The 14,206-nt window shown below is 42.0% G+C and overlaps 1 protein-coding gene across 1 annotated transcript in view; it reads right to left on the minus strand.

Moving 5' to 3' along the window:
- Window positions 1–14,206, minus strand: part of LPIN2 (lipin 2) — a 1,688,564-nt gene that overhangs the window by 564,919 nt on the left and 1,109,439 nt on the right. The window contains exon 13 of the mRNA XM_044065902.1: window positions 3,876–4,020. Within this exon, the coding sequence (XP_043921837.1) occupies window positions 3,876–4,020 (145 nt within the window). The remainder of the gene's footprint in view (window positions 1–3,875; window positions 4,021–14,206) is intronic.

Here is a 14,206-nt window from a genome sequence, read left to right on the forward strand (position 1 = left end):
CTCTGTGGCCTGTCTGACACTGGAAAGGACCAATTCTTAGAAGGCCAGTTCCTGCTAAATCTGGGTGGCTGTACCTGTAGGAAATCCTTAACTGTATGCACAGATTTTGCTTTATCCTCCATTTTCTTCAACACCTCTTCTGCCTTAACACCAAAGTATCATGCTGTAATGGAGCATCCAATAATTTTGCTTTAACATGATCAGGCAGATTCTGTTCTTTTAACCAAGCATGCCTTCTAATGACAGAACTCGTAACAGCGGCCCTGCAAGAGGTCTCCAGTGAATCAAAACCACATTGCAAAGTATGCTTTCCCACTTGTTCAGCTGCATGCAATAAATCCTGCATTTGCTTGTTATCAGAACATTCAGAATTTGTCAACATTTTCTGTTTTAGCAGCGACATTAAGTAGTGCTGATATTGCTGATATTTAAGCTTATGAAACTGACAATTTAAAGCCCTTACAGCCAAGGTAGCAGAAGTGTAAACTTTTTTCCCCATCTGTCTAGTGCCCTAGAATCCCTATCAGAGGGGACAGGGTTTTTAGCAGTGGAAGCCTTGACCCCTTTGGGACACTGAGAAATAGTTTCTGGGTCAGCAGCAGGGTTTTTATATAGAAATTTATGAGAGTCTGGAACCCTGTAGTATCTGTCTGGCTTAACAGGTGCAGGGGGTAAAGAGTCAGGAGACAGGCCAGACCCTGAAAATACATAATCTACAATGTCTAAAACAGGTGGAATAGCAAGAGGTCTGTGCTGAGGTAGTAGAAGAAAGTCTCTGAGCCTTTTCTTAGATTCTGAGTAATCTTGGCTCTCCCGGTGAAAATGCTCCCTCATGGTATGCAGGGTTTCCCCAAAAGAATAATCCTCAGGAGGAGAGGGTTAAAGGAATAGATTCTTCAGCATAAGAATCCTCATAGGGAGGAAGACAGTATCCCTGTTCAGAAGAGGAGTCAGAGGAAATGGAAACCTGATCAGAAGAGTCATATTCCGTGTCTTGCCTAGGCCTCATATCAGGAGGGGGATGGGAACCCCTGATCAAAGTAATTAGGTCTTTGGCCATTTTAAGCATCTGTTTCTTAGGCATGGAAGTCTGTCCAGGAGAATGCTGTACTTGTTTCTTTGTCTTTAGAGCTGTTTTAGTCTTTGCCTTTGAAACTGAGGATGGCTTGGCATATAAATGTGTACGTCTGAAAACACCCTCAGAAGCCGATGCCTGCACATGCCTGCCCATCTGAGGGAATAGTTTCCGAGTGTCTAATACCTTGAGTATCCAGAGGCCTAGTCGGCTCCACGTGGGAGTCGGAAGCGGCCTGTGGCTCTGAGGTAGCGGGTGTCAGGGGCTGCAAAAGTGCCTCACTGAGAACCGGCGACTGGCCTAGCAGAGGCCTCGTCGTCGGTTTTGGACCTCAGATGCCTGTCCTTTTCCTTGCGCTTTTTATAAACTCTGGTCATCGTCTGTTCTAACGGCATTATATAATTAAATCTTCGGCCAAAGTAATGACAGGCAAAATCGTACCGACGCTTAATAGTGCGTTGGTTAAATCTAGCACAAAACTGACAGCTAGCAACGTCATGGTCAGGGCCTAGGCAAGGAATACAGTAAGAATGAAAATCCTTATGAGGTATTTGGTTCCCACAAGAAATACAATTGTTAACTTTTTCTGACATTGGTCTGGAGCAAGAAAAAAGTTTCTCCAACGGGGTACTTAGCTTTAATGAAGACTTCGGATCTGAAATTCGGTTTTGAAAATCTCAGGAGTCGGCCGACTGGCACTTGCAAACTGCTTTTGCTTCGGGCACCGCGTGGCAAGAATGAATGAAGAAAATGGCATCGGCTGCATCTTTTATACCCCTGGCGCACTGACTTCAGGGAAGAGGCGACAGCAACTGACGCCGGACCAAGACTTTGGAATTCAGGCCGACTACGGGTAGCCTGCCAGCAGGATAACCCAAGTGTAATGACTGCAACAGTGAAACACGATGAACATCATGTGGAAGAAACGGACAAATGTAGGTTTTGTAAAACAGAACTGGAAACAGTCGAACACCTTGTTGCTGGTTGTGACATACTAATGGCAGAAGGACTGTATAATGAAAGGCATAACAATGTGGGAAGAATGTTGCACTTGGGATTGTGCAAACATTATGGTACGGAAGTGGCTAAAAAACACTGGAAACACGAGCCACAAAGTATCATAGAAAATGATAAAGTCTATATCACATGGGCTCACCCATTACCAACAGTTCAAAAGATAGATGCGAGAAAATCAGATACAGTGGTCCATGAAAAGAAGACAAAAGTAATATTGACCATTAAAATTGCTACACCCACTGATCAGTGTCTTGCATACACAGAGACAAAGTCATAAAATATCAGGACTTGCAGGCAGAAATGAGAGGATTTTGGAAGAAAGATACCCAGACAGTCCCAACAGTAGTAGGAGCAATGGGTCTTATAAAAAAAGAATCTACAATCATATTTTGATACATTACCAATACATGCAACTCCGTATGAATTGCAGGAGGTGTCATTATTGGGCACATTGCGGGTGCTGCGAAGAGTACTTCTGGCTGACAAAGACTGAAAAAATACTAATTTCATGAACTTTAATCGTACTTTTACTTAGGAAAGGGGTCCATTTCAGTCATGGCATTAGAAATCTAAAAGACTTGGAAAAATTAAAAAAGTAGTCTGCGAAAAGTTCTCAAAAAGCCCACTGGTAAAGAAGCACAAGAGAGTCTGTACTGCTGCTAACCAGGATCAAGAAAGGGCCTGGGTCATCACAAGGCCAGACTGGAACCAAGGGCATGCTCTACATATGTCACTGCAGTTTTATAATACAACATACTTATTTTGTGCGGTGAAATTTTTCCACAATTTAAACTGCTTTGCTTATGCGTACAACTGTGATTCTTACTTCATGATCTTCTCCCAGTACTAAAAGTATTCTATACAGAAACATGCCCATTCAGGATATGGGCAACTAAATTCAGGAAGTCAGTAAACAATCAATCCTGGCTACAGCTATGACAAGAACTGAAAGTTAACTAGTATCAGTTAAGAGGTTCAGGATTTTGTACCACCTGAACACTTAATAGGCATCATGAGAAAATAAAACTACATAGAAATTCCTGGTGCTTGTAACTAAAAATGTTGCCATGACATGTAAATTATTTATGCAGAAAAAAGGGAGATACACACCTGATTGGGTAGTACTGCTGCTTGCAAAGTCACAGGAACAAAGTGATGATGTGATAACGTTTACTGGAACAATACAAGGTTATACAACCACTCAAGCCCTAGGGCTAAGAGGCTATCATCTGGAGTTTTAAGTTACTGGTATCAGACACAGTGGCTAAATAACCATTGTCCAGAGAGGGAAAAAGCATATCACTTCCTTAACAGTGGCTTCAAAAATAGATAAACATCATTGTTGGGGAATGTTGTGCAAGCTCAAATGCTTAGAACTAGTCAACCATGCCTCACGGACAGAAACAGTGTGTATATGTGAGCCTAAAGAATTAGGAGACTAGGTTACAACCTACTGCAAAACTAAAGGCTTTATGTGTGATGTTTGAGAATTAATGTTTCTTCCAAGCAGGACTTTGAAGGTCAGTCTCGCCCAGAGTTCCAGAAAAAAAAGAAAACTCTTGCTGTATACCACAGAATGCAAGGCCCCAACTCAAAGGATAAATCTTGGTATACTTTAAAGTGTTCTGCAGTAGTGTGCATCATGCTGAATGTGCAGGGAACTTATCTGATAGATGGGACATACTGACAGTGGTAGTCAAGCTGCACAGTAACTTATAATCATGTAACCCACAACATTATCAGTTTTCAATTTTCTTGCATAAATGTTTTATGCACTACTTACAATCTGCTCTGAAGTCAATCGAAGAGACTTTTTGTAAGTAGCTATGCCTGCACACCCTGGATGGTCTGTCTGAGTAGAATCAGTCTTACTGCACTCTTTCAGTTCCTTGGAATCTTCATCACTAGAAGTATCCTCTCCTTCCAACCTTTAGTAAAAATAGAAAAAAACATATAAGCCATGAATATACTTACTAACATGCAACCACATAACATTCAGACTATATGTGGGCAACGTATTACACCGTAACAGAGAAAATGCTCCTTGGCCTTTTGGCTAATACCAAGTATAGTATCAAGCACTGGCTTCCACATTACCCAATTATCTTTCTACATTTTTTGAATAACTGTGATGGAGTGTGAATAAAACAGCGGACCTAATATGCACTTTGCTTTAACATGAAGATATTTCAGGACTTTGTTGCAACTCCTTTGCTCAAACATAGCATGCTTTTCTATATTTACAGTATATGACACTGCAAACAGCTGAAGTCATTATTATTTTACTTCAAATCAGTTTGCATCTGTAAATGAAAATTACACACAAACTTTCTAGGACTCCTGTCAATGTATATCCAATCTAAAGCAAACTACTGCACAGGTACCATAAAACTGTAAAAAAAATCTGCTCAGTTCAGTAGAATCATACATCCTGAACTTTCACTTTTCAAGCTGTGCTGTATTACACCATTCCACATAGCACTTCCTGTGGGCTTCATCATTCACATGTAATAAAAACACTGACAATATGATAAAGGGGTGCAACTGTAGGGACAGACCTCTTCCTCCCCAAATTTCTTCACCACAAGAATTTGGGATGAAATCCTTGCTGTGTGCCAAACGATTAATAGATACTGTTGAGGAAGGAACAATGAAAAAAGTTCAAGGCAAGGGCAGAAAATAGTTTCCTGTTTACTTTCGTAAGTCTAGGGAATATTAAAGATTTTCTTGACAGCTGCAAGAAAGTACACTTGTGTGCACTTACCATAAATGTAGATGTTCAAGTGTATTCATTGTTGCAGTCATCACTTTTGGGTTATCTGCTTGCAGTAGCCCTCAGTCAGTCTGATTAACAAAGTCTTGGGTCCTGCGTCAGTTGCTGTCCCTCAGGTCGTCAGGGGTATAAAACATGTGGCCGACGCCATTACATCAGTTTTTCTTGCCCCAGATGTCAGGTCCCCCATAATGGGAAGCAATTAAATCTATAAATATACAAGGTTATACCCTCCTACCTCCAATAAAAAAGCAAATACACCAAAAAGCTTTTGAAGCTAGCAAAGGAAAGTAGAGGTATATCCAAAAAAAGAAGGGGGCTGGAGGGAGGGTAACCAGGGCTGCAACAGTGAATACACTCGAACATCTACATTTATGGTAAGTGTACAAAACTGTACTATGTTCTTCGTGTTTCACTGTTGCAGTCATCACTTTTGGGTAGACTCCCAAAGCTAAGGATGGGAGGAGGAATTTAATTAGAATTAGGACCAGCTAAAAGGCCATGCAAGACTGCAGTGGCAAAGCCAGCTCTGGATTTAGAGTAAACTGGCAGATGGTAATGCTTGGTGAAAGTATGTACAGAACTCCAGGTAGCAGCTTCTAGGATGTCCCTGGTAGACACACCTCTGAGAAAGGCTGTAGAGGTAGATGCAGCCCTGGTAGAATGGGGTCTGATCCCATGTGGGATAGGTTTTTCCCATGGTGTTTGTAATAGAAATGAATGCAATGGCCTATCCATTTGGAAATGGTTTGCTTTGAAACAGCCTCCCCCTCTGCCCCTGCAGCAAATGCCACCAGCAGTTGATCAGATTTCCTTTGAGGTTTAGTTCTGTCCAAGTAGAATCTAAGTTGTTTGTGCACATCTAAGGAGTGCAGAATCCGTTCCCCTTTGTTCTGTGGATTAGGGAAGAAGGTTGGCAAATGTATGGACTAATTAAGGGCCACACTGGATACCACCTTGGGCATGAAGGAGGGATTTGTCCTGAGGGACACCCTGTCCGCATGAAAGATGATGAAAGGCTCCACTGCCATGACGGCCTCTAATTCAGATACCCTTCTTGCTGAAGTGATTGCTAAAAGGAAAGCTGTTTTCCAAGAAAGGAATTTTAAGTCCGCAGTGGTAGCTGGCTCGAAAGGAGGAAGGGTGCGTTTTTCCAATACAAAGTTGAGGTCCCAGGCTGGAGTTGGAGCTCCCCTGGGTGGTCGTAGATTTTTGGCCCCTCTGCAGAACTGCTAAAGCAGTGGAAGAGGGGTGGTTCTGTGTTATAATGAACTGAGCTGGCTAAGGTATGAATTTTGATGGAGGAAAAAGACAGGTCCTTATGAAGCATCTCAGTTAAGTATTGTAAAATCTGAGGTAAATTGGTTACTGTTGTGCTCATCCCTTGAGCTTGGTTCCAGGCACAGAATCTTTTCCATTTTTCAGCGCAAGACTTTCTGGTACTAGGCATCCTTGCCTCTAAAATATCCATCACTGGGTTTACTGAGAGATGGTAAAGGAGAAATTATGCAATTAGCCCGTCTGCTAGAGTCCGTGTTTGAAGTTGAGGGTGCAGAATTTGGTTCTCCTGCTGAGACAATAGACGAGGAATTTGAGGCAGGTGCCATGGGGCCTGTACTGACACTGTGCAAGAGAGGGTACCAGTGTTGGTGTGGCCAGTCTGGTGCAATCAAAATCGTCCTTGGTTTGTCTTGTTTGATCTTTAGTAGTACTTTGGAGAGCAGAGGAGGAAAGGCATAAACTGATATTTTTTTTCCATCTGAAGGACACAGCATCCACTTTCCAAGCTTGTATGTGCGGAGTCCTTGTGCAGAATTTGTCCAACTGATGGTTTTGGTGGAAGGCAAACAGGTCTATATCTGGGCTCCCCCATTTGCTTGTCAACATGTTGAAAATCCTTGGTTCCAGTTTCCAGTCATGTGGGTCCATGAGGTTTCTGCTTAGTTTGTCTGCCAGAGTATTTAGTTTTCCTGGCAGGAATTGGGCTTGTAAATGTACTTGATAGCTCAGGGCTGTGTTCCACAATACCATGGCTAGTCTGCAGAGGGGGTAAGAATGTGTACCCCCCTATTTGTTTATGTACCACATAACAGTGGTGTTGTCTGTCTTGATCATTAATTGTGCTGGAAGAATGTGGTCCTTGAAGGCTGTCAGAGCATTCTGTACAGCTAACAATTCTTTTTGACTGATATCAAGTGCATTTGACTTGGGTTCCATTTGCCCTGAATGCACTTCCCTGCCAGGTGGGCCCCCCCCATGCATAGTCTGATGAGCCTGTTGTTAAGGTTTGGGCAGCAGGAGGTAGTGTGAATGGTAGACCCCTGTTTTAGTGGCAGGCCTCTGCCCACCAAAGGAACTCTAAGCGGAGGCAAGGTATGATAGCAATCATTGCTTCTAGATCCTGCAAATGTTGACACCATAGGCTTTTGGGATACCACTGCAGTTTCCTCATATGCAGCCTTGCATATGGAATTAAAATAATACAGGAGGCCATGAACCCCAAGGCTTGCAGTATATGCCTTGCAGATAACTGGGTTTTTGTGGCCACTTGACTGAAGTAGGTTGTCAAATGAATCCATTTCTCTGACATAAGGAAAGCCATCTGGGAAGTTGTATTCAAGCTTGCTCCCAAGAATATACTTTGTTGACAGGGTACCAGGTGTGATTTCTTTTTGTTTATGGTGTACCCCAGACAAGTCAGTACCCTTTGAACAAAGGCCAGATGATTCAAAAGCATTTCCTGGCTTTCTGCCTGATTTAGACAATAGTCCAGATATGGGTATATTTGAATATTTCTTTGTCTGCAGAATGCAATGACTGGAGCTGGGCAATTTGTGAATACCCTGGGCGCAGTAGATAAGCCAAGGGACAGTGCAAAGAACTGATTGTGCCTGTAGCCTGCTTTGAAGTGTAGGTATATTCTGCAAGACTCCCTGATAGGTATGTGCAGGTATGCTTCTTTTAAATCTAGTGTTGCCAACCATGCATTTTGCCTAGCATAGGAAGTAGCTGGTGAAGAGTCAGCATCTTGAATTTTGGAATCACCAGAAAGGTATTTAGAGTAGAAAGGTCCAGGATAGGACGCCATGTATTGCCTTTTCTGGGTACCAGGAAAAGTCTCGAATAGAATCCTTGTCCCTTTCCCTCTTCTGGTACCAACTAAATAGCCCCCATGTTTAAGAGAGAGAGTACTTGATTTTGGGCCTCTGCCCACTGATTTCGGCGTAGATCTGGCCACCCGCTTGGTGTTGGTAAGGTGTGGAAGTAAAATCTGTATCCTTGGGACACTATATTTAAAACACACTTGTCCTGGGTAATGAGTTCCCAATTTTGGGCCTGCAGACCAATCTTTCTGCCTAAAGGAGCATTCAGTTGGGAAGTGCTTGGAAGTTTTAGAAGCAAGTCATTGAGACTGTTTTCCATAGGGGGAGTTGTAAACTCCCTGATTAGGGTGCGGAAACCCCCCACTGCTTAGTCTTTGTGTCTCCCCTGGGACTGAAACCTGGTGTTTATGCCATGTATGGGTTTGGCTTGAGAAGACCTTGTACAGGCTGGAAAGGTCAAATTCTTAGAGGGCCAGTGCCTACTAAATCTAGGAGGCTGAACTTGTAAGAAATCTTTAACAATTTGCACAAATTTAGCTTTATCTTCCATCTTTTTAAGAACTTCCTCAGCCTTGTTGTCAAAGAGGCGGTCCTGATTTAAGGGAGCATCCAACAATTTAGCTTTAATATGATCAGGTAAAGATTGCTCCTTAAGCCAAGCATGCCTTCTGAGCACAGAACCAGTAACAGCAGCCCTGCAAGAGGCCTCTAAAAAATCAAATCCACATTGCAAAGTATGTTTTCCAACCTGTTCAGCGGAATGCATTAAATCCTGCAATTCTTTATTTTCTGCAAAGTCAGTCAGGAATCAACACCATTTTCTGTTTAAGCAATCCAATAACATGCTGTTGATACTTTAACATATGAAATTGTCAGTTTACAGCCCTAATGGCCACGGTCGCAGAAGTGTAAACCTTCTTACCCCATCTATCCAGCACCCTGGAGTCTATCAGAAGGGGTAAGAATTTTAGCAGTAGAAGCCTTAATGCCCTTGGGTCCCTGTGAAAGTGTATCTGGATCTGCAATAGAATTTTTAAAAAGGAACTTGTGTGAATCAGGAACCCTGTGATATCTGTCAGGTTTTCTGGGAGCAGGAGGCAAGGAATCAGGGACCAAACTAGATTCCGAAAAGGCATCAACCATTTCTAGTACAGGAGGAATAGCTAAAGGCCTATGCTGAGGCAAGAGTAAGAAATCCCTAAGCCTCTTATTTTGAATCAGAAAAATCCTGGCTTTCCCAATGGAAATGCTCCCTTAGAGTATGTAAGGTTTCACCAAAAGAAAAGTCCTCTGGAGGGGAAGCAGAGGGACTACAGTCCTCTGCATCAGAATCCTCATAAGTAGATAAGGGCAAATCCAGATCATCAGAAGAATCAGAAAAATCAGAATCCTGGTCAGAAGATTCATAAACAACTTCAGCCCTAGGTCTCTTAGAAGGGGGAGGCTGGCTTCCCCTGATTAAAGTTATAAGATCTTCAGCCATTCTTATTTGTTTTTTAGGCATAAGAGGCCTGAGCATGCGGCCTGGGCGTCGTTTTTTTTAGGCATGGTTCGAGATTTAGGCCTAAAAAAAGAGGGAGGCGTCGGTTTAATATGCAAGTCCATAGGCCTTAATACACCCTCAGAAGCCGGTGTCTGCACAGTGGCTCCAGACCCATCCAAGGTAGAGATATCTGCAGGTTCCATAGTTGAAGCATCTCGCGGCATACAGACTCTGAATGGGTCTCAGTAGAGGCCTGCGAATCAGAAGTAGCGGGTATCAGGGGCTGCAAAAGCACCTCACTGAGTACCGGCGACTGGCTTAGGAGAAGCGTCATCGGCAGTTTTGGACCTCAGCGGCCTGTCTCTGTCTATATCCTTGCATTTTTTCGGAATCCCGGTAGTCGGATGGCTAAACGACGACATTGCTGGATAATTAAACCAAAAACCGAAATATTTAGAGGCGAAAATATACAGACGACAGATGGTGCGCTGATTAAATAAAGCACAAAACCGACAGCATGGTACGTTGTGGTCAGGGCCTAGGCAAGGAATACAGTACGAATGAAAATCTTTATGAGGTATTTGCTTTCCGCAAGTAATGCAATTATTAACTTTTACTGACATCGATAAGGAGCAAGAAAAAGTTTCCCCAAAGGGGTACTTAGCTTTAGTTGAAGACTTCGGTTCTGAAACTCGAAAATGAAAATTTCAGGAGTTGACCGACCAGCACTTGCGAACTGCTTCTGCTTCGGGCACCGCACAGCAAGAAAGACTGATGTAATGGCGTCGGCTGCATGTTTTATACCCCTGATGACCTGACGTCATGGAAGGAGGGACAGCAACCGACGCAGGACCCAAAACTTTGTTAATCAGGCCGACTGAGGGCTACTGCAAGCAGATAACCCAAAAGTGATGACTGCAACAGTGAAACACGAAGAACATCCGATTGCATTATGTGGAAGCCTGACTTCTTTTCCTTTTCATTTTTTCTCTTCTTGTAGTACACCTTTTACACTTATTTTTCTTGGAATTTTAAAAATTCTCTGCCAGAGCAAAATTCAGACCTTGTATTTATTTTTTGAGGCTTAGAGGCTAACTGATTTGAGAACTGCAGTTTTGTCAGAAACAGATCTTTGTATCTGAAGAAAAACAGTTCAAGATTTTTCTGAATTACTGCCACAATAGGTTGCTGTCTGAAAAAATCAGATTTACCTCACTTCAACCACACTGACTCTTGGATCCAGTAGGCTTCTAAGTTGCTCACCAATGATTCAGTTTAACTTAAAAATAAAATCTATATCTGTATCATTTACTCCGCTAGTTCTACATACAATAATTCAAGAACACTTTGTAGTTTGAAGGTTGGAAACAATGTAAAATTAAATTGTTCACATATCATTTGTACTACAGTATTACATTTATTTTATGTAAAATAAATATTTATACCTTCGCAACCACTAAATAATGCAAATAGGTTGCCTGTAGTGGAGTAGTGTTCTTGTTAGGTTCTCCAAACCTGTATAAGGAGTGTGTCCTTGTCAGACTAAAAAAAAAGCAGAGAAAAGTGAGCCTTGGTGGTACCAACAGTGGTACAATACTGTAATTCAACTGACCTGTAAGCTATACTTCTAGATTCAAGTTAAATACAAAAGTATTCTTGACCACCATTAGCACAGAAAAACGTAACAAAAATAAACATTCATGGAGATCCTTCTACAGGTTTAACTCGTATGGTTTATTGCTTTATGACTACTTTCATCAAAAATAGACTTGTTTGTGTCTTTCGGCTTTTCCCGGTTAAGGGTCGCCACAGCGGAACTCCGGTCCGCTAATGATTGGTAGTGGATTTTTACGCACCGGGTTACCAGCCCTGACGCACAACTTTCAACGAAGGCACGCCCCATTCATGTATGCCTCTACACAGAAGACGCTCTAGCTGAGAATCGAACGGGAAAACGTCTTGCTGTGAGGTGACAACGCTACCGCAGCACCACCACCGCAGATAAATAAAACTCATTTTACAGTGGTTTAAATCCTCTTGAAGTGGGGGGGGGGGGTCCAGGCTACCTGGCTTTATTGGTTGATGGGATGGAAAATTTGATTGGTTAGAAAAATGTGCCTCAGACTGGAGGGGAATAAATTCCCTTACTAGAATATGGAGACTGATTGGACTGGTTCATGCACTCCTGTGATCCCCTTTTCAGGAATCATTTTATTTACAAGCAGAAAAAAATAATAATACAACTTAAATAAAAAGTTACCAGAGATAAAAAAAAATAAGTAAATAGGTTAAAAAATAGTGGTCAAAAATACCTTTGAATTTAAGATGAAACTGGAAGTATAACTTAAAGGTCAGTTGGATTACAGTCATGTGCCACTGTTGGTACCACCAAGGATCATAGAACCTTATACCTTTCTTTGCTTTAGCTTCAACGCCACTAACTGCACACTCGCATACCTATAGCATTAACATTTCTAGCTTATTTTAACATCTCCAGCTAGGACCACTGCCTACTTTTGACCCATAAAGTAGCTGTACATACATCTTTTACCCAAAACTTGGAGAAGTGTGGAACTTTTACTAGCTTTCAAAAAAGGGGGAAGCGAAAATATTTTAATTATTTCAGTTCTGCTTCAACATTTGAATTGCACTATGGCATGTGTGGGGTGGTAATACTCTATACTTTTCTGCTCTGTTCAATCTGTTTGCATTTTAAAGTTTATTCTGTGACCTTAGTCTTGTATTTTTATTAACAGTTGGGGGAAGATTGTGTTTCTGCATTATTCTGCAGTCCTATTAACCAGATGTAGAATTAATTGTAAAAGCCATTTGTATTTTAAAATCTACTGGCCCACAGTCTGGTGGCAGAGCTTTGTAATCCTGTGAGATTTTAAGCCTTAGTCATTCACTATTGCATTTTTTTCCAAAATAGTGTTACTAGCAAATTTCTGCATAGTCTGGTGCCTTAATCTGTAGTAGAAGGTCAATAGTTTGAGAATTGTCCCTGCTTCAGTGCTTTTATATTCTTATAAAATAAATACTGATGAGCAGACACATGGCCAAGTTAAAAAGTACAGTTTTGTACCTACCATAAATGTAGATGTTCGAAGATCCACATTGCTGCAGTCCTTACACTTGGGTAGTCCGCTGTCCTCGGTCGGCCCGAATATCAAAGTATTAGGCTGACGTCGGTCAAGGCGCTTAAGACTGACATCAGGACGTCAGGGTACAAATGCGCATGACCGACGTCATATCCTCAGTCTTTTCTTGCCCCAGATGTCAGAAGACCCTAAAAAGAAAGGTCAAAACCAAAAGACAGCAAAAAACAACCAACCACCCTTGCACTAATCATATGTACAATATATACAATATCCACAATATTCACAACCCAAACCACACAACCGCCTCTAACCACAGAGGGGAAGGAGGGAGGGTAAATTGGACTGCAGCAATGTGGATCTTCGAACATCTACATTTATGGTAGGTACAAAACTGTACTATGTTCTTCATCTCACATTGCTGCAGTCCTTACACTTGGGTAGAATCCCAAAGCAGAGGTAAGGGAGGATGGCAAAACTATAAAGCAGTAGGAGCTGCCAAAATGCCCTGTAAAATTGCAGTGGCAAAACCAGCCCTAGATTTAGAGTAAAGTGGAAGGTGGTAATGCTTAGAGAAAGTATGCACTGAACTCCAAGTAGCTGCCTCCAAAATATCTTTAGTTGCCACCCCTTAAAAAGCTGTAGAAGTGGCAGTAGCCCTAGTGGAATGAGGCCTAATCCCAGCTGGAATCTCCTTACCATGATGGGAATAACAGAAAGCAATACAAAACCCAATCCACTTAGAAATAGTTTGTTTTGACACAGGCTTGCCCTGAGAACCCAAAGCAAATGAAACAAATAACTGCTGAGACTGCCTGAACCCTTTAGTTCTGCTCAAATAATATCGCAACTGCCTGTGTATATCCAACGTGTGCAAAATCTTTTCCCCTTTATTTTGGGGGTTTGCATAAAAAGTAGGCAAATGAATAGTTTGGTTTAAAGCCACACTAGAAACCACTTTAGGCATAAAGGAAGGATTAGTACGTAAAGATACCCTATCCTTATGGAAAATTAAGAAAGGCTCAACCGCCATAAGGGCCTGTAATTCAGAAACCCTTCTTGCAGAGGTAATGGCCAACAAAAAAGCAGTCTTCCATGATAAATATTTCAACTCAGCAGTAGCTGCAGGCTCAAAAGGTTGTAGAGTGAGTTTCTCCAACACAAAATTGAGATCCCAAGCAGGAGTAGGAGCTCTACATGGGGGTCTTATATTCTTTGCCCCTCTAAGGAATTGCTTAAACAAAGGATGAGAAAACAATGGTGGATCACAGTCATAGTGAGCAGAAAATGCTGCAGCATGAACCTTAATAGAAGAGAAGGACAAACCTTTGTCCAGTAACTCAGCCAGATATTGAAGAGCCACACTTAAATTAGGCTTAGAAACATCAAATTCCTTTGCTGTACTCCAAAACAAAAATCTCTTCCATTTATCTGCGTACACTTTCCTTGTACTAGGCCTTCTGGCCTCCAAAATAACATTCAAAACTTGCTGTGGAAGCTGAGACCCTCCAGGGTTTAAAACAGGATATGCCAGGCCGTTAGGTGAAGAGAGTGAAGTTTGACATTGAGTAAATGACTGTTCTCCTGAGACAGCAGGTGTGGAATCGAAGGCAGAGGCCATGGAGGCTCCCGTACCAGACTTCTCAGTAATGGGTA

The sequence above is a fragment of the Protopterus annectens genome, chromosome 3.part0 (genome assembly GCF_019279795.1).
Source record: "Protopterus annectens isolate FY-2018-M chromosome 3.part0, PAN1.0, whole genome shotgun sequence".
In the NCBI taxonomy this organism is placed as follows: Eukaryota; Metazoa; Chordata; order Ceratodontiformes; family Protopteridae; genus Protopterus; species Protopterus annectens.